The sequence below is a fragment of the Diabrotica undecimpunctata genome, chromosome 6 (genome assembly GCF_040954645.1).
Source record: "Diabrotica undecimpunctata isolate CICGRU chromosome 6, icDiaUnde3, whole genome shotgun sequence".
NCBI lineage: Eukaryota > Metazoa > Arthropoda > Insecta > Coleoptera > Chrysomelidae > Diabrotica > Diabrotica undecimpunctata.
This window is the reverse complement of record NC_092808.1, coordinates 91,598,579-91,617,844: the sequence shown is the minus strand read 5'-3', so window position 1 is coordinate 91,617,844 and position 19,266 is coordinate 91,598,579. Positions and strand designations below refer to the sequence as shown.

The following is a 19,266-nucleotide window of genomic DNA, read 5'->3' as shown; positions in this document are numbered from 1 at the left end:
ATAAGTACTTAAGGTTGATTATTTAATTGTAGATGCCTAGACCATAAATTCGAACATATGTTCAAAAAGCGCCTCGTGGCAATATTGCAGATGAGGTCCTTTAAACAGCTCTAGTTGCAATTAGCTCCTGCAGAAAAGTTAGACAAAGTTTTAACATCTCCAAGGCGACTCTTCGTTACAAAATAAGGATGAATCAGAGATCAATGTCTACGTTCGGTCGAAAGCCCATTTTTACGAAAAAGCTTGAAGCTAGCTTAAATATTTTATGATATTACTATTAGAAAGCTGGGGCAATTGGTGTATAAATATGCAAATACAAATGAAATCAGGCACAATTTTTGTAAAGAGACTGAACTTGCTGGAAAAGACTGAGTTACTTTGTTCTTAAAGAGCAACCAAGAATTAAGTCTGAGAAAACCAGAAGAAACAAATATTAATCAAATAATCGACTTAAATAAAATCTAGATCAAGAGTTTATTCGAATATTGCGTCAATATCAGGTAAATTTTAATTTCCTTTAGATCGAATCTATAACGTTGACGAGACTGGCATTACGACAGTACAAAGACCTTCAAGAATTTTGGTCCCTTCAGGACAGAATCAAGTAGATTCTGCAATCTAGTTGGAAAGACCGTTACAATAGTTTTTTGCGATGAGTGCGACTGAAAGATACATTCCACCGATGTTCATATTTCCTAGGATGAGGATCAATGCTCAATTTCAAAATAATGGCCAGATAGGTGTAAAATACGGCATGGAGACATGGACGTTAAAAATATCCTCCATTAACAAGTTGGAGGCTTTCGAAATGTGGACTTTGCGAAGAATGTTCCGCATACCATGGACAGATGTGGTGGGAGACGAGAAAGTCTTCAGAAGGGCAAATACTAAGATAGAATTACCCAACTTAATCAAGGTATGAAAAATTGGATATCTGGGAAATCTCATCTGAAAGAAAAAAAATACGCCATCCCTAAACGAATTATTATCCAAGAAAAGATTGAGGGCTAGAGAGGAGTAGGTCGCAAACAAATGTCGCGGCTACGAAATATAAAGATCTTGACAGGCATAAATAATACTGGCTAGCTTTTGCATGCTGGAAAAGATAGACGTCTCGACAACGATAATTTGCCAAAGCACAACTATAGGTGTACGCACTATACGGAGGTGCAATATATGACTGGTCCAACAATGGTTGGATAAATAATAAGCTGTTTTACGAGTTGTTAAAGCACTTTAAATATCATATCCATTCTAACCAAAAGTCTCCTGTTTTATTAACACTTGCCAATCGCATCAGTCATATTTCACTAGGGATATATTCGTTTAGTAAAGCTAATTCATATCCATACCTCCGCACACTTCACGAAGGCTACAGCTACTCAAACTTGCATTTTTTAGCTTTCTTAAGGGAGCCTGTAATAAAGAATGTGAATTATATCTCAGAGCAGATCCGCACAGAGAATAACTAACTTTCAGTTAGCTAAGATGTTTAACAAAGCCTATCTAAAAGTTACTACAATGAAGAAAGGGAGTGCTGGCTTTAGATCTGCTGGTATTTATCCTTTCGACCCAGATAAATTTAAAGATTTCATAAGTTTCTACCAGTCGTAGAAAATGAACTAGAAGAACATAGAGCATCTGAAACCGAGAAAATGGATGATAAGGTTATTAACGGAAATGGCAACATTACTCCAGAGATAGTCCCATAATTAAATTCTGAAATAGATCCAATTCCTACAGCATCAAGCCAATGTTTCTTTTTCGGATTTATTCTCACTACCAAAAGTCCAAACAATCTCAACAAAAAAAACTGGGACGTGTACAAAGTAACGATCTAAAATCCTGGCAAAATATTCTTAAAGAAGTTAACTTGAAAAGAAAAGAGAGAAACGAGAAGGTAGCTGCTTCTTCTTTTTCAAGTGCCCTGTCCGTTGCGAACGTTGGCTATCAACATGGCAATTCTGATCTTGTTTGCGGCGCTTCTAAATAGTTCGACCGATGTGAGCCCGAACCACTTCCGCAGATTTTGGAGCCACGACTGTCTGCTACTGCCTGGCCCTCGCTTACTGTCTACTTTCCCCTGGACAATCAATTGCAGTAGACGGTACTTATCGTGTCTCAATATGTGACCTAGATATTCAAGCTTTCTTTGATTGATTGTGCTCACGATTTCTTTCTCCTATCCGATTCTTTGGAGTACCTCTATGTTGGTGACATGTTCGGTCCAGGATATACGAAGAATGCGTCGGTACACCCACATTTCGAATGCTTCTAGTTTTCTCGTGAGCGTCTCTGTCAGCGTCCAGGCCTCCATACCATATAGTAAGATCGGAAAAATGTAGCAGTTAACTAGACGTAGTTTTAGGGGAAAAGACAGATCCTTCCTTATGAGCTTTCTCATATTGTTAAATGCTGCTCTAGCTCGTTCTATTCTCGCCTTAATTTCTGTGGCCTGTTCCCATTTTTCATTTACGTTGGTGCCAAGGTAGACATAAGATTCTACATGGTCAATTAGTATGTTACTTATCCGTAATTGTCGAGCAGGTTGTTGCTGTTTGCTTATCAGCATCCACTTTGTCTTCTTGAAGTTGAGGCTCAGGCCGTATTCCTCACTAACTGAATAAACTCTTTCCATTACCTGTTGTAATTCGTCTATGGTACTGACAAGGATCACCGTGTCGTCGGCATATCTTATATTGTTCGTTAACTCGCCGTTTATTTTTATGCCCTCATTTGTTTTATTTCCTCGGAATAAATATTGAATAGGAATGGGGATAAGAAACACCCCTGACGGATACCTCTTTTGATCTGCACCCTTCCAGTGAGTTCGTTGCCAATTTTTGCTGTTGCTGTTTGACCCCAGTTTGCCACAATTCGAATGTCCTTGTCGTCAATACCTGTCTCGCAGAATATCCATCAATTGTTCATGATTGACTCACATCTATCATATATTCTTCTATCAATGATCTTAGTGAACGCTTTAGTGACATTATTGATCAAGCTTATAAGCCGGTAGTCATCACAGATCTGGGCATTTGGTTTCTTCGGGATTGTAATAAATGTTGACTGTAGTCAGTTCTCCGGGATTTTACCGCTATTATATATGTTGTTAAAAAGTACAACTAAATTATCAAGGAACTGTTTGTCTGATTTACATAGGATCTGTAATATTTAGCACGGTACATTGTCCGGACCTGTTGACTTATTGTCTTTTAGTGCTGCAATGGCATCTTCTATCTCCGATTTAAGGATTGAAGGACCTGTTTCTCCTTCTTCATATAGGTGATCATCAGTCCTGTAAGATGCAAATAATGTTTCTAAGATCGTTGATGGCTCCGAGATAAGATTTCCATCGCTATCTTTTATGCTGTTGGGTGACTTATTGAATTTACTCCTAATTTTCTTGAATTTCCTGCTTCTTTTTGTAGCAGGTAGCTGCTACAAAAAGAAAAAATAATTGGCAAAGATGCCAAAAATCTACCTGATTTGTAAAGAATTCGGGAAGGACAGAGAATTGTGATATCAATGTGCATCTTTTTTGGGTTGGGCCCGTGCCCCAATAAATACTCAGTTTAAACTATAAAATGTTTTGTAATAAAAAAATCAAACTGTACAATTTTTATGTGTGTAAAAATTCCCGATACACTGCATAAAATTACCCACATAGTTGGGTAATTTTACGAAAAAAATGGAATTGATAATTTCAGAATGTGTATTTAGGTAACGTTTAAACTCTACGTGTCTTATATACGTTTAGGATTAACTTTCGTGAGTTAACTATATTAATTTGAATAGTTTTAATAACTTAAACAACAATAAAGACGGTTTTTCTTAAGTGCGTAGAATTTCCCCACCTTCCCTTATATATAATCATCTAGTTGCCCATTACTCTGTAATAACGATCCTAAAAACTTCAAACTATTACTTTTTACAATAATTTCATATCTGGTCCAGCACTAATGATAATAAATAAGGAATAAGCACGGATAAGCACCCTGATAGAATCCTACTTTCTCATGAAATTTATCAGTGTCTTCCACACTTGTTATTACTCCTTCAAACATGTCTCTTACAATCTTCACATACTCACCGGGAACTGCTTTCTTATTGAGCGTCCACCATAGAATCACTATAAGAACTTCATCATATCCTTTCTTAAGATCAATAAATACCAAATGACATCATAATGAAAATCGTATCTATTGTTGATTTGCCTTGCATAAAACCAAACTGAATATCATATTTTGTTTTAGTTTCGTTTTTTACTTCAATGTCCACCACAGCAACTTTGGCTCACTTGGATGTTTATAGTGCACAGTCTCACGATTACTTTTCAGTTCTTACGTTCACGTATACCTTGTTTTCTTGTTATAATCTATTTGGGAGTGATTTTGTCGACTTTTGTATGTGATGAGTTGATTTTCTGTCTTTTTAAAAAATGTGTTAACAATCGCCATATCTAATGCTGTTGTTATTCCAGCATATCATTTCCACCTTTATTTCTAGTTTCAAAGCCTTACATAATATTATGTAATCAAAACACAAATAAAAAAATTAAGATGGAAGACTACTTCCGTCTGTCAATCATATTATTCTATACGTCCATTATCCTGTTCCGTTTTGCATATGTGCTATCATTCAATATAATTAAATCAAAAAGTTCAGTTAAACGTAAGTCGTCGATATGTGAATGAGCATAAGTACCTACCTATGGCAAATGAATTAGAGGTTATATGTAATTACCCTGCGAAATCACTAAGATAATGTTTGGTTTTTATAATAATTCTTTTTGAACATAAAATATATCTTTGTGGCACCAAAATCAATTTAAAGTTTAAATACGAAAACTATATAGTTATAAACAAAAGCACCGTCCAAAGTATGAACCCAGATTCCCATGGTATGACCACTATGATTGGCCAATGAAGCCATAAGATTCCAGGTCAAGGAAAACCGGAGGGAAGAAGTCGAGGGCGATCACCAACCCGATGGACTCATACAGTTAAAAAGGCATTATGAACTTCGACGATCTTCGTTAATACGGTACGTACAGATGCCACTACGCATCTGCAAATGAATAGAGTGGGAGAAGATCTCAACCACACTTACATTTTATTACCACTACCACCGTCCGTCATCACATTGTTGTATCTGAATGCATTTTACTTTGGACGGCTAAGCACCTGAATTTCATAGTTTTAGGCTCGGTTTTAACAATCATGGAAATCGCTGATAACTACAACGGCCCTAGGTACGGGAGCTCCTTAAATGGAGCAGAGGTGCTAAGAATTTCCGGATCAGCTTGAAGCATGAATACATTTTCTGATGAAAGAAAAATAGATACATGGAATGTAAAAAGCATGTACAAACCAGGAAAGGTTCATAACACCATAAAATAAATGAAGCGCCTAAATATAAGTATACTTGAAATAATTGAAATGAGTGGCCAGTGTCTGGTAAATTAACTACAGACGATCACATTGTATAGTATTCAGAAGAAGACAGTTCAAAACACAAAAATGGTGTAGCCATAATGGTAACGAAGAAAACAGATAAAGTTGTAAAAAACGTCCTATTCTCAGACAGGATACTAATGTTACAAATACAAACAAAAACAATAAATGTAAATATATTACAAGCATATGTATCTACACAAGACTATGAAGAAGAAATTGAAAAATTCTATCATGATTTAGAAAAAGTATTAGCATCTACAAAACAACACGAGATCAATATTGTCATGGCAGACTTTAATGCGAAGATTGGTGAAAGAGAACAGGAAGATATCATAGGAAAATATGTTCTGGGAATACTAAATGAAAGAAGAGATGTGTTGGCATCTTTTTTGTGTAGAAAAGCAACTAGTAATAACAAACACAATTTTCAAACTTACAAATCGTCGTCTTTGCACCTAGAGAAGACCAGCAGATACACCTGAACGTGTGGTTCGTAACCAAAAAGACTTCATATGTATAAGTAAAAGATACAGAAATTCAGTATTAGATGTCAAAACATATCCAAGTGTAGATGTACCAACAGATCACAATATTCTTATAGGGAAAATAAAACTGAGATTAAAAAGAGTTACAAGGATTAATAAGCAAGCAGTTACTATTGATAGAGAAAAGATGTCAAATGATACCGTAAAACAAAAAATTACCAGTGTTTTAGATCAAAAAATAAGGTTAACATCAAGCAAAGATGAAAGTACTGAGGAAAACTGGACGAGAATTAAAGATATAATAAAGACCGTTCAAAAAACGAAACTCAGTGCAGTAAAAACAAGAAGAAAACAAGGGTGAATGACAGAAGAAATACTGAGACTCATGGATCAAAGAAGAGAATTCAAAAATAAAGATAAAAACAAATACAAAAGGATCCACGCAATAATCAGGCAGAAGATAAGACATGCGAAAACACAATTTCATAGTAAAGAATGTAATGAAATTGAACAATATAAAACGAAACACGATACATTTCATCTGCACAAGAAATGAAAAGAGATAAAAGAGAAAGAACAACTATCCCAAAGATTAGAAGACAAAAACGGACACAGAATATTAGATATCAATGAACAGTTAAAAGAATGGAAAAACTATATAGAACACTATACGCCGATTTATAGAAGGTCCATCTATAACAAAAAGTGAGGTTACATGGGCAATATAAACGGCAAAAAATGGAAAAGCACTTGGCTCCAATAAAGTAACTTCTGAAATACTAAAGTTTTTGGGAGAAAAAGCACCGAGTGGTCTCTTTAACAGAATTTATGACTCGGATATTACCAACTGGTTGGCTTAAGACGACATTTGTCACAATACCTACCAAAGAAACATCGTGCAAAGACATGCAGTGATTATAGGACAATAAGTCTCATGAGTCAGGCTTTGAAGAACTTCCTGCTAGTAATACATAGCAGAATATACACGATATTAGAGGAGAAAATTAGTAACACTCAATGGATTTAGGAGTGGCTTGGGTACAAGAGAAGCCTTGTCCAGTATCCAAGGTATTATCCAGAGATATAAATCAAAATGTATACATCTGTGCAATCGATTTTGAAAAAGCTTTTGACAAGGTCCGACATACCAAAATGATAGAAATTTTGAAAACAGCTGGATTGGACGATAAAGATTTACGAATAATTATAAATCTATACTAGCATCAAGTGGCAAGTTTTAAAGTTGAACAAGAACTGTCGGATGAAATAAATATAAAAAGAGGAGTGGGATAAGGCTGAATACTATCGGCAGTATAGTATCTCGGCAGTACAATCAATGTCACCTGGAATTCAACCGTCCAAATTACAAGCCGTATAGAACAAGCACGAGCCACTTTTGTAAAAATGAGGAACATACTTTGCAGTCTCGATGTTAGTAGTGACCTTCGCGTTCGAATGATATACTGCTATATTTTTCCAGTGCTACTGTATGGAGTGGAAGCATGGACCCTAAGTGAGGCGATGCTTAAATGCTTGGAAGCCTTTGAGATATGGTTATACAGACGACTACTATGAATAACCTGAGTCCACAGATAGAAATGAGAAGGTCCTTATGACTCCTGAACCAAACAACACAACTGGTCAATATACTAAAGAGACGCAAGCTAGACTACTTCAGTTACATTATGAGACACCATGTAAAATATTTTAAGAATTTCATGGGTGGATCGTGTGACTAATGTTGAGGTCCTACGTAGAATAGACAAGGAATGTGAAATTATTAACACCATCAAAGAGCGCAAACTAGAATATCTTGGCCATGCTATGAGGAATGAACGGAGATACGGCTTGTTGCAACTCATTCTTCAGGGCAAGGTATTTGGAAAGAGAGGACCGGGGAGAAGAAGAATATCTTGGCTTCAAAACCTGAGAAAGTGGTTTAATACATCGACAACCGGACTATTCAGAATAGCAGCAAGCAAAGTTAGGATAGCCATGTTGATCGCCAACATCCGGAACGGATAGGCATTGTAAGAAGAAGAAGAATGTAAAATATTAACTTTTACATCTGATCATTCAGGGAAAGATCCAAGGTAAACGTGGTCCTGGTAGAACATCATGGCTGAAAAATCTAAGATAATGGTACAGAAAATCGACTACATCATTATTTAGAGCTGCTGTCAATAAAGCCACGAGAGCGAATACGGTAACCAACATGATATTCAACGATCGATAAAAGTCATGGAACTAGAACAAGAAGAAAGTTCTGTGAGTAGAGAGGAGACGTACTACCAAAAATAATTCATGAAGAATGTCATATATCTGCAAAATAACGAACAGAACAGCCCTTATTACTTATCCAGAAGAGAACCATTGTCTACATGAAAGCTTTGATTAAACAAAAAGTTTGTGAATGCTATAAAAAATACTAGACATACAAAATTTTAAGTCTAAGAGACTACAAGAAAAGCTTAGATAAGAATATCAGCGAACACAATAAAAATACATTTGGAAAACCATAGTCAATTCGATCCTAACATATGCTGGAAATATGAACACTGAAAGATGACAAAATATAACCAACATCAGTTGTAATGAATTATTTACGATAATCCGCTAGAAATAAGTATGCAAGAAAAAATGATTAACTTGCATGTGTTAATCCTTGTGTCTTTGGCTAAATATTCTACAGTTGTACTGTTCAGTATAATAATTTTGTTTCTACTATAAAAACCGAAATAAATATTTTTTCTTCTTTATTAAGGCGTTCTCTTGTCTTTAATTTTTGTATGATAATTGATATTTACTTTGGTTGGTTTTTGATACAGTTAAGGGATATGGAAGAAAAAAATGATTGAATTTATTACTGAATATGAGGATATGACTCATGTTAAACCAGTGTTTCTGTCATGTATTCCTGGTGAAGACTTTAATTTTGATACTTATGATACAGGTAGTCCTAAAACATACACTGCTTTAGACAACAGACTGCAACAGAATGTTGATATATCTCAGAATGGAAATAATTTAAATGATAGTGATGATCCAAACTGGCGTAAATAATCCTGAAGATTTTAATTCGTCCGATATGAAAATGAAAATTCAGCTCAATATTCACCAACAAAAAAAGAATAACAGCAGTACTCAAAAAAATGTAATGACTGACTTATAAACTACATCAGCAGAACAAACGAATGAAGAGGCAAATAATGTTCTGAAGAAAAAGCCACATAGACGAATTTGTAATTAATGTGAAAGCAGATGCTGTTTAAAGTAATGTTAGTAATCAAGACAGGGAAAAAAAATTTACCAGTTTTTATTGTTTAAATATTACCAGGACGAAAGATTTAGCCAAATCATACCAAAATACGAATATAAGAAGGAAGTAATAGATCAAAAAATTTTGCATTTCATTTTGTTGTTAATGGAGATAAGTTAGAGTGTATAAACACTTTTTTGTTAGTATTTTGTTTATTAGTACTATGATGATAAGGACTGCTTTAAAAAAATTAAATATAGAATGTATGGTTGAAAGTAATATGCATGGAAGACACAGTCATCAAAAATCGACCAACACTGCCATATTAAAAGATATTCGTCAGCTATTGAATCCCACTATTTAAGGGCAAAAATGTCTCTAGAATACCTTGATCGAAGCCTCAATTTGCCTATTTTATATAGGCTGTATAAAGAAAAATGTGAGGAACAAAATGAACCTTATGCTAAACAACCTAATTATGTAAAAGTATTCTGAATACAACATTGGTCTGTTCAGGCCAAAAAAAGGTCAATGTAATTTATGCCAGAAGTATCGAAATTGCTCTCCACAAGAAAATAATTTAATGGATGAGGAATATAAAACTCACACTAGAAACAAAGAACATGCAAGAACTGAAAAACAGAATGATGTAGAGCAATCAAGGAAAGATGCAGAAAAAAAACATAGTTTTAGTGTATGATTTACAAGCTGTATTACCCACTCCTTTAGGAATATCTTCAGCACTTTATTGTAAAAGTAAACTAAGTACTTTCAATTTTACAACATTACGAATAAAGAAGGTATGTGTGGCAGGAAGCCATAGCTAACAGAGGTTCAAATGAAATTGGTAGTTTTGTATTTATTTACCCAATAGACCATTGTGTGGAGAACCAAATAGCAATATTTTATTCTGATAACTGCTGTGGACAGAATAAAAACAAATATGTTTGTGCTATGTACTTATATGCTGTTAATGTATTACCAATTTCAACTATCAGCTATCTACCATAAATATTTAACAGTAGGACATGGCCAGTAGGAAAATCATATTCTGTCATCCAAGCCCAGACTGAAAATGTTTATGATTAAAAAAAAACTTAGTGGAACAATGGGTAAAAACAATTCTATTGACACAAAAGGTTAGCTATTTTATAAAACTAACTTTGATGACAAAGAATGATCTAAAATAAAGATTAGAGACAAAGCTAGAGGCAATCAGAAAATAGTGGCTGATATTAGTCTTGTTCCTGCTTTTATTGTACCTCCAGCAATAACAGCTAAGAAAAAGGCTGACTTGTAATGATTTGGCCATGACCTGAAAACAAAGTCAAATAAAGTAATAAGAGGACCATTTTGTTTAAAATTAATAAAGTGTACTAAAAATTGTTGTGTTGTTATTGTTAAATTACTGTAATATGTCAAAACTGCCATTCAGATGATGAAATATTACTCATGCAAAACTATCACAAGTTGAAATTGTATAAAAATATTTATTTACAAACTTTTGTAATAAACTCTATATACAGTCGACTCCCTCTATAACGAGAACTGAAATGGCAGACTAATTACCTCGTTATAAGCGGATCTCGTTATATCAGACAACAATATTACTGTGCATACATATGAATATGTAGTTTTCTAAACCATTAACTTCCTATAGTTAAGCTATTAGGAGCAATATAAGTGGCTAATAAATATTGTTTGAATGGCGTTTTTGAAAAAAAGTTATTTACTTTTATTGTCAATGAAATACATTACAACAAAAAAAGAGTTGTTTACTAATATTGTCAATGATACATTAGAACAAAAAATCTGTACTTACATTTTTTTCCAACTACATAATGTATAAAGCGTATTTTCAAGAATACCATAAACTATTGCTTCTGCAATTTTAAGAACTCTGTCATTTTGAACTGCTTTAAATTGTCCAGTATCATTCTATCTATCATATTTTCTAAAGATGTGAAACAGTAGTTTTATTTATTTATTGTAAAGAAGTTTATTGCGGGCGGCAGTTAAGTTTATTGAGGGGCCATTTAAAAAGGTATTTATTTATAGCCACGACCGAGCCAAAAACGTAAAAAAACACGTTTTTGGATCTTATTTTCTCTCGTTATAACCAAATTTGCCTCGCTATAGAGGGTTATAGTCCAATAGAAATTTCTCGGGACATCTAATGTATCTCGTTATAAGCGAAACCTCGTAATAACCGTGTTCGTTATAGAGGGAGTATACTGTAATAATATGAAAAGTAAAAACTAATAGAAACTCACAAAAAAGAATTACTAGAAAGAAAGAATCGAAAAAATAATATTAAGTAATTGGTTACCACAAGTTACCAATACATTATTTCAAAGAATATAACATACAAAGCAATATGGACATTGATAATAGACACTGACTAACTGATAAGGACCATTGAAAATTTGTGATAACCAACATTTGAAGTCAACTGAGAAATCAACATAATCACCTGCAAATATGCTATAATATACTTCCTGATCTTAGATAAATGGTAGAATATTAGTAGAATAAATTATTTAGGACTAACCATAAATATTGAATTTACTATTTTTGTTGGGAATATGCCACAATTTTAATTTAAAATAAGTGTGATTTCCTCTTCGGAAATCAGTCTCAAAACACAATTTTTTTTGTACTTTGAGAACAATTTCTGATGTGCATATAGATATGTCAAATAAACTGATGTTAAAGTAAAATTGTGGTTATTGCCAACAAAAATACTAAATTGCATTAAGATGCCATAAGAAAATAGCTTGAGAACAATAAATATTGAAATACAAAAAAAATTAAAAACGTGACACAAACAAAATTATAACAAATATAGAAAGAGAAACAGACAATAAACCTTAAACAAAACAATAACATAAATACAGATAGATATAGCTTAACAGCCGAAAATTTTAAATATTTGTGGCACTAGTTAATCTAGCAATTTAAGAATCTAATAAATACAAAATAGAGTTCTTTTTTATGAAAATATAAATATTCAAGAAGTCGAAAGATTAACTGAAACAAAACTAGTTAATAAACTATTAAAACTAATATGAAATGGATTTGGTGAAAAACGTAGATGAACTATAAAATATAAGAATGAATGACAATGTAAAGAGTACAGACACATTGAATAGAGATAAACAGCAAGAGGCATATAAATTATAAACGGCATGAATAAATGAAAAAAAAGCTGAGAAAGATTCTGAAAAATAAGAATTGAGAAGTGTTACCTGATATTTCATAATATCAGGTAATTAAAAATATGTATTTTAATTTCCACTTTTCCAGAAATCGTTCTCAAAATAATAATTAAACAAATTATTACATTTATTCTATTTGTATTTTGAAACAATTTCTGAAATGTTCATATTAACATACTTATGAAGTATGTTAATATAAACGAGAACATTAATAAGATACAAAAATAGTTTCACAAACATATTAAGAGTTCATATAGTGGAAATACAAAAAACTGTAAATTCATAATTGGCTGAATTGGCCAGGGAAGCAGCAGAAAATCCACAATTAACATTTTCACTAAATGCGTTTATAGCGACCTGAAGCAATATTTTAGAAACAAAATAAGCGAGGAATGGCAACTACACTGGAACAATTCTGAGACATCCATGAAAAACATTAAGGAAGAGGTAGCTGTATACAAACTCCCATTCAAGCGACGAGACCAAGTATGCATCTCTAGATTACGTATAGGCCATACGAAGTTAACACACGATTACCTTCTAAGTAAAGAACAAATTCCCATGTGCTACAGTTGTGATTGTGTAACTACAGTGGACCATGTGCTAGTGGACTGCCCTTTGTACACCCTAGAACGACTTCAAGCTGGATTACCCACTTCATCCAAAGAGTGCTTAAACGGCTTCAATAATGACAAAACTATAAACTTTTTACAAAATGCAAGACTAGTTCACAAAATATAGTGTAACATTATTAACATGTATGTAATTTATTGTACCATGCTAATAACCCCTAGTGGTTGAAGCAATTTTGTAAATAAAAAGAAAAATAATTGGCTGAATACTCACAGAAGAAATAATGTCAAGAGAAAAGAGCTATTATAAAGGGCAGCATACAAATAACCTAGAATAATTTTTATATTCAATATTGGGTCTCTCATTTTAATTGTTTTTTATGGGCTCAATTGCTTGTGCAATTACTGTTAACAAACACTTTTTTTAATATCAAAATCCATGAATCTACAAATATTTGAAAATTAGTAACAGGTAAGACTTACTAACAGGTAAGATGAAAAAGAAGCTCAGAGTACAGAAAATATTTTAATTAAATAACAAACTGTTTAATTTGATACAGCTTGAGGTGCTTTAGGTCTCTTTACTTTATTGAGAGCTGATTTCTTCTTCTGTGAAGACTTTTTGGGAGCTTCTGATGTAGATTCTCCTTCAGTTAGCCATAATTCAATGTGACAGGGTGAAGACATGTAAGGGTTGATCCTACCATGGGCTCTGTATGTACGACGTCTTAGGCTAGCAGCTCTGTTTACTTGAATATGTTCTATTACTAATCTATCTACATCAAGTCCACTATAGTCAGCATTGCTTTCAGCATTTCTCAAGAGTTGTAAAAGAAATTCTGCCGATTTTTTGGGCCATCTTCCTTGAGTAGTACCAAACTGTTTGGCTTGAGAACAACGACCAACTCCACCATTGAATTTTCTAAATGGAATGCATTCCTTCTGGATTGTTACATTCTTTAAATATGCTACAGCTCTTTTGAGGGACATCTTCTTGATTGCATTTGCAGTTTCACATGTGTTCTTAAAGTGTACTCTCAAATTTGAACCTTTAGCTTTGCAAGTTTTTGCAGCATTTTCGGGCTCACGTGCATATCGGCCCATTTTGATAACCTAAAATAAAATGTAGCCATTTTAGAAAATTTTACAATCTGTGTATATAATTTATTACTGGATTTAAATGTGTTTCTAGTACATAGAGAGTGGTTTAAAATTAAAATATACTTTATAAAACACTTACTTTTCTTTATTTTCCTGACTTCTGTACACTACCACCTAAAACGTGACAATTTTATACAAAAAGGAATGAAAACTTTCGGTAATGCCAACATATATTTTAATCTGTCACGTGTCAGTCCTGTTATTTTAAGTATCGAGTTTAGATTTCAACTCGATGATTTTTAGTTTAATTTATATTTAATTGTCCTATACCGACATGCCTTTGATAAAATCAAAATTTTTTTCAATATCAATTTTTAAATTAATTCTACTTATTTTATATTAAAATTTTCCAGTTTAGGTGTGTTTTTGTTAGAAACACATATTCGATTATGATCGGCGCAATACGAATCGAACAACGCCCGAATACTCGAATGAATTGCCAACGCAAACGTGAGCCATGCTTGTTAACTCGTTTCCATCTCTCGATTGCTTTCTATGATGAACATTCTCGATGAACATGCATTTAAATTATTTTTAATTTGTTCATGTTTAATAATATTTTGTAATTTATAAACATGTGGATATTAATTAAAGTCGGGAATAAGAGTGTAAAATATTCGGTAGAATACGAATTTAGGTTTAATTTTATTTTGTGCCAACGTGATGCGCCAAATGTAGACAACCCACTGCTGTCACTCCAGTGTTGCCTAAGTTTGAAGTTTTCTTAGACTAACATACAAAATTGAAAGTAAATGAAAAAAAATACAATTATTGCAAAATTAAATATAAAACTGAATAATAATAATTTAAAATAATTAAACATTATACAATTTTTTATGAACTCCAATAGTCTTAATTTTGTGGTATCCTGAAAGATAAAGTAGAGAAGTAAAGATTTTCTCCTAATGTAACAATGGCAATAGGTTAATTTTAGTTGTGAGATTAAACATTATGTTTATCCAAATGTTTCTAATTTTCCAAAATAAAAAGAGGGAAGGATTCGGTAATAAAGTTTATTTCGTGTTTTTATTGTGGATGTGCTAAACAGTTCTATTATATTATTATTATTTTGTTATTGATTTCATAATTAGTTAGACAAAATAAGTATTGATATAGAAATGAAATTAAAATTGAAAAATTCTTTTCTTTTTGTTCTTGTTGTAGTTGACTAAAGATAATGTATCTGCTGACCTGTTGTTAACTCGTTAGATATAGGTACTCCTACTAGTAACTTCTTCTCAGGATTGGTAACCAGATCTTACTACATTCTAGTGATGTTTTCAAATGCATCTATCCTAAACATGTTTAGGTACATATTATTTGAGATCTATCGAAGTATTTGCTTTTAAAATAAGATTCATGTTAAATCCACTCTCAGATAAAAGTTGTTATATTCGCAAGGTATTTTATGCATACAGTTACTTATTGATTTTTTCTGTAGGCTGTTGCGTTTGGTTTGTGATAAAACAAATCTCAGTGTAGTTTTTTTAACGTTACTGCAATGTTGTATATTTATTCCTTATCCAGTTTAATTTTTCTAATAAGTCTTACAGTGTTGTAGTTCTGTTCGATTCCCTTTTTGTGAGCCTATTTCAGGATCTTTTTTTTGTTTCCTTTCTTCGGTCTTGTGGAATTGCTTATTAATAAATAACAACCGATAATCATTTTTTCTGTGAGTATATGGTAGAACTTTATCTGTAGTGTTCTAAGTCGCTATCTTGGATTGATAGAGGATCATTGGTAGATAATAGGTATATATCCTAAGTTGTCTCACTACCAGATAAATGAGTAAGGTTCATGGAAGATGCTAGCTATCTACTAGCTATAAAACAATTTGGGATGCTCACATTACAGTCAAAAAACATAGAAATAGGATGGAAAATATCCACGCGAAAAAAGAGCAAACAAATGGGAAACAAAAAACATATCTACTTAGAAATGCAACAAGTTAGAGCAACATGACATTTGCATTATAAGAGACAAACAAGTAAGGAAAAGGACAAACGACAGGTGGAAAAATACCTACATTGGTAAACAGCGTGGCATCAATATATCAGACAGCAAAATACGGAGGAAAGAGAATTACCAAAAAGTTAAGCGTTTTTGCACCAGAAAGGATTGGCACAGTCAAAATGGGAATAAACAAAAAGAAGGTAAATTTACTTAGAATATAACTTCCGGTGAATTACAAACCAGAAAGAGAAAGGTTTTATTATGAACTGCAAAAATACGATGGATAGATTACAGAAAAACGATGGCCTTAGGCGTGAAACAAAGTAGGCGTGAAACAAAGGTTTAACTAAAATAGTAATAAAGAACTCATTGTAGCGTTGTGCTCCGGGAACGAATTAAGACTTTCATACGAATTAAATAAACACTATCTTTTAAATCATAAAATGAAATTTAAGTACACATTAGAGAGTAAGAGGATAAAAGTCGATGAATATCTATATACCTACCTACTAAATAGTTATAGGTGAGAAGTATAGCTACAAGCAACTGTGGGAAGTGATTCTTGCTTAATATACTAATGGTTAAAAAATGCTTTGTATACTTTTATTTATTAGGATCAAAAACATTTTTTTTGTAAGTCTTATGTAAAAGTATATATCTGATACAGTTTTTACCTCGCTATCTATTCTTTAACTGAAGTTTTTTCCCTTTTTTTGGAGACAAGAAGTTTATTTCTGTGTATCTATTAGGCAACTTAAGTTTATTTGGGATTTTTAGTCATTTTGGATTGTTTTTGATTTACCCAAAAAAATTTAAAATGCCAAGAATTCGCGTTGGTTGGCAATTTCGTCATTTAAGCGACTTCCAAAAAGGCGCATTGTAGGCATGAAAGAAGCCGGGTTTGGTTTACGGGAAATTTCACGAAGTGTTGAAGCTAATTCATCAACGGTGTTAAGGTTAAGAGTTTGGAGGAGGTGGTCAAATGATGAGACTTATCGGCGTCATGGATGTTCTGGACTTCCTAGAATATTGCAAGGCCGTAATTTGACCATCTTGGACGTTTTGTTCTCAGAAATAGACAGGACAGTGTACATCAAGTAAGAAATGATTTAGTTGCAGCTACAGGTAGAATAGTCTCAGGAAGAACAGTTAATCAAATATTACTTGGAATGGAACTGAGAGCTTACCGTCAGCTTTTGGTGTTAACTTTGACACCACAGCATAATGAAATTTTGTCTGCTTCGTGAATTTAGGTTTTATTTGGCGCATAAGGGTAAGACGTTTTTGAGGCGAGAGACGAAATATAGACTTGGCTGTTAAACGTCATACACCAAGACAACCATGCAATATGGTATAGGGTGCTATAAGTTTGGAAAGCAAATTTATTGGTGAAGTACTGCAACTGGTTTTACATCCCTACCCGCGAACCATTTCAAATGCGATCTTTCAACATGATAATGCTAGACCTCAGATTGGTCATGAAACTATGGAGTTCATACAAGAATTTGATACAGAGACTTTAAAGTGGCCATCAAGATAAGCTGATTTGTCACCCATCGAATATGTGTAGGATATAGTAGGTTAAAACTTAAATCGATTGCCACGTCCTCCAGCAAACTTAGAAGACCTGTGGTATGCCATAAGAAGAATCTGGATGAGTATTCCTCAATATTGTATAGACCAATTAATTTGATGAATGAGCCACAGAGTAACTGAGTCAAGAAAATTAAGGAGCAGCCACTTATTATTAATATTTTGACGAAAATGACGTTGCAAATTTGTTATCAAATAATAAGAATACTATAATTCATACTTCTATAAATAAATATTTGTCCTTCTAGGTGTTGCATTTTTTTTTTGGCCATAGTATACTTTTCAAAATACAATTTAATTATGTTGCTAGAGAGAAGGGTATAACCGCAAAGGAGGAAGTTAAACTATAAATAGGAAATATGCAAAAATAATCAGTAAAAATATTATACTTTCTTCTTATTGTACCGTCTTCTAATGAAGGTTGGTGATAACGTCTTTAGACGCTTCCCTTTCTTTTGCAACGTAAAATATCTGTTCAACAATGAGGTTAGTTCAATCTCTGATATTCCCCAGCAAAGATTTCTTCTTTTTTCCCAAGCCCTTTCTTCATTCGACTCTTCCTGTGTCTTTCTTATTTTAGTTGTGTTCATAAGCTTTCTGCCATGTTCAATTCATCTTAACAGTTCTTCGTTTGAGACTTTTGCAGACCAAACAATTTTAATAATATGCCTATATAGTCACATTTCGAATGCCAGATATTATACCACAATATGGACTAGAGACTCTTCACTAGAGAGAAGGAAAATAAGACAAAACTGAAGCCCACTAAAGATAAAGATGATACAGAAACGGGATAACCAATGATAAAACGAAACATACTATAACGCAGATACATATTATAGACGCAGTTCACGATGTCGTATGGAGTAGGAACTTTGAACTAGCGAAATAAAACAATGAAAAGAAATGTCAAATTTAAGTAAAACACACCTTGGTTCATAGGGTATGTTGAAAACACTGGTATTTCGGAGGTATAGGGCATCAAGATTTACAGAAGTTTACGAGTAATATAAGACATTCAAAACCAAAATCCACTAATTAGCCAGAACTAAAAAGAAACAGCGCTAGAAACCATTTACAAAAAATATGGATATTTATATTAATATATTAGAAGATCAGCAATAATTCAGAACAGGCCGATCTTTTACATATGCAGTATTCGTTATAAGACAAAAAAGAGCGATCTCTGTTTACGTGTGTACCTAATCTAAGAAAGGGGTTCCACAGGGAGGAGATCATATCATTTGATATATCCTCTAGTAGTTAGTCTTTCTATCTTATTTCTGTTTCCCGTTTGTTACCGTCGTAATTATTGCTTCTTCTTCTCTTCTTTGTATGTGTTCCAACCATCACGGTCTTTGTTCTTTAATAAATTTTACTATATCCCCTTCAGTTATATTTGTTCTTTCATGGTTAATCAGTCTTTTATATTCTCCATGTTCTGTCTTTACTAGGCCGTGTATTCTTTTCATAATTTTTCTTTTACTCATTCTTAGTTTTTCTTCATCTTTTTTTCGTAAGACACATTACTTCCGCTCCATATGCTATCACCGGTTTAATTGCTGC

The 19,266-nt window shown here is 33.1% G+C and overlaps 2 protein-coding genes across 2 annotated transcripts in view; both read right to left on the bottom strand.

The window, feature by feature from the left end:
• Positions 1–19,266, bottom strand: part of LOC140443550 (coiled-coil domain-containing protein AGAP005037) — a 1,206,743-nt gene that overhangs the window by 352,738 nt on the left and 834,739 nt on the right. The gene's annotated exons all lie outside the window — the stretch shown is intronic.
• On the bottom strand, positions 13,507–14,389 carry LOC140443555 (large ribosomal subunit protein uL22-like). The gene is made up of 2 exons (XM_072534872.1): positions 14,234–14,389; positions 13,507–14,106 (listed from the first exon to the last, which is right to left on the bottom strand). Exon 2 carries the CDS (start codon positions 14,095–14,097, stop codon positions 13,540–13,542), a length of 558 nt encoding a protein of 185 aa, XP_072390973.1. The 5' UTR covers positions 14,098–14,106; positions 14,234–14,389; the 3' UTR covers positions 13,507–13,539.

What these genes read in the sequence shown, in the direction of transcription:
- LOC140443555 (XM_072534872.1), bottom strand. Translation starts at nt 14,097, where the DNA reads ATGGGCCGATATGCACGTGAGCCCGAAAATGCTGCAAAAACTTGCAAA.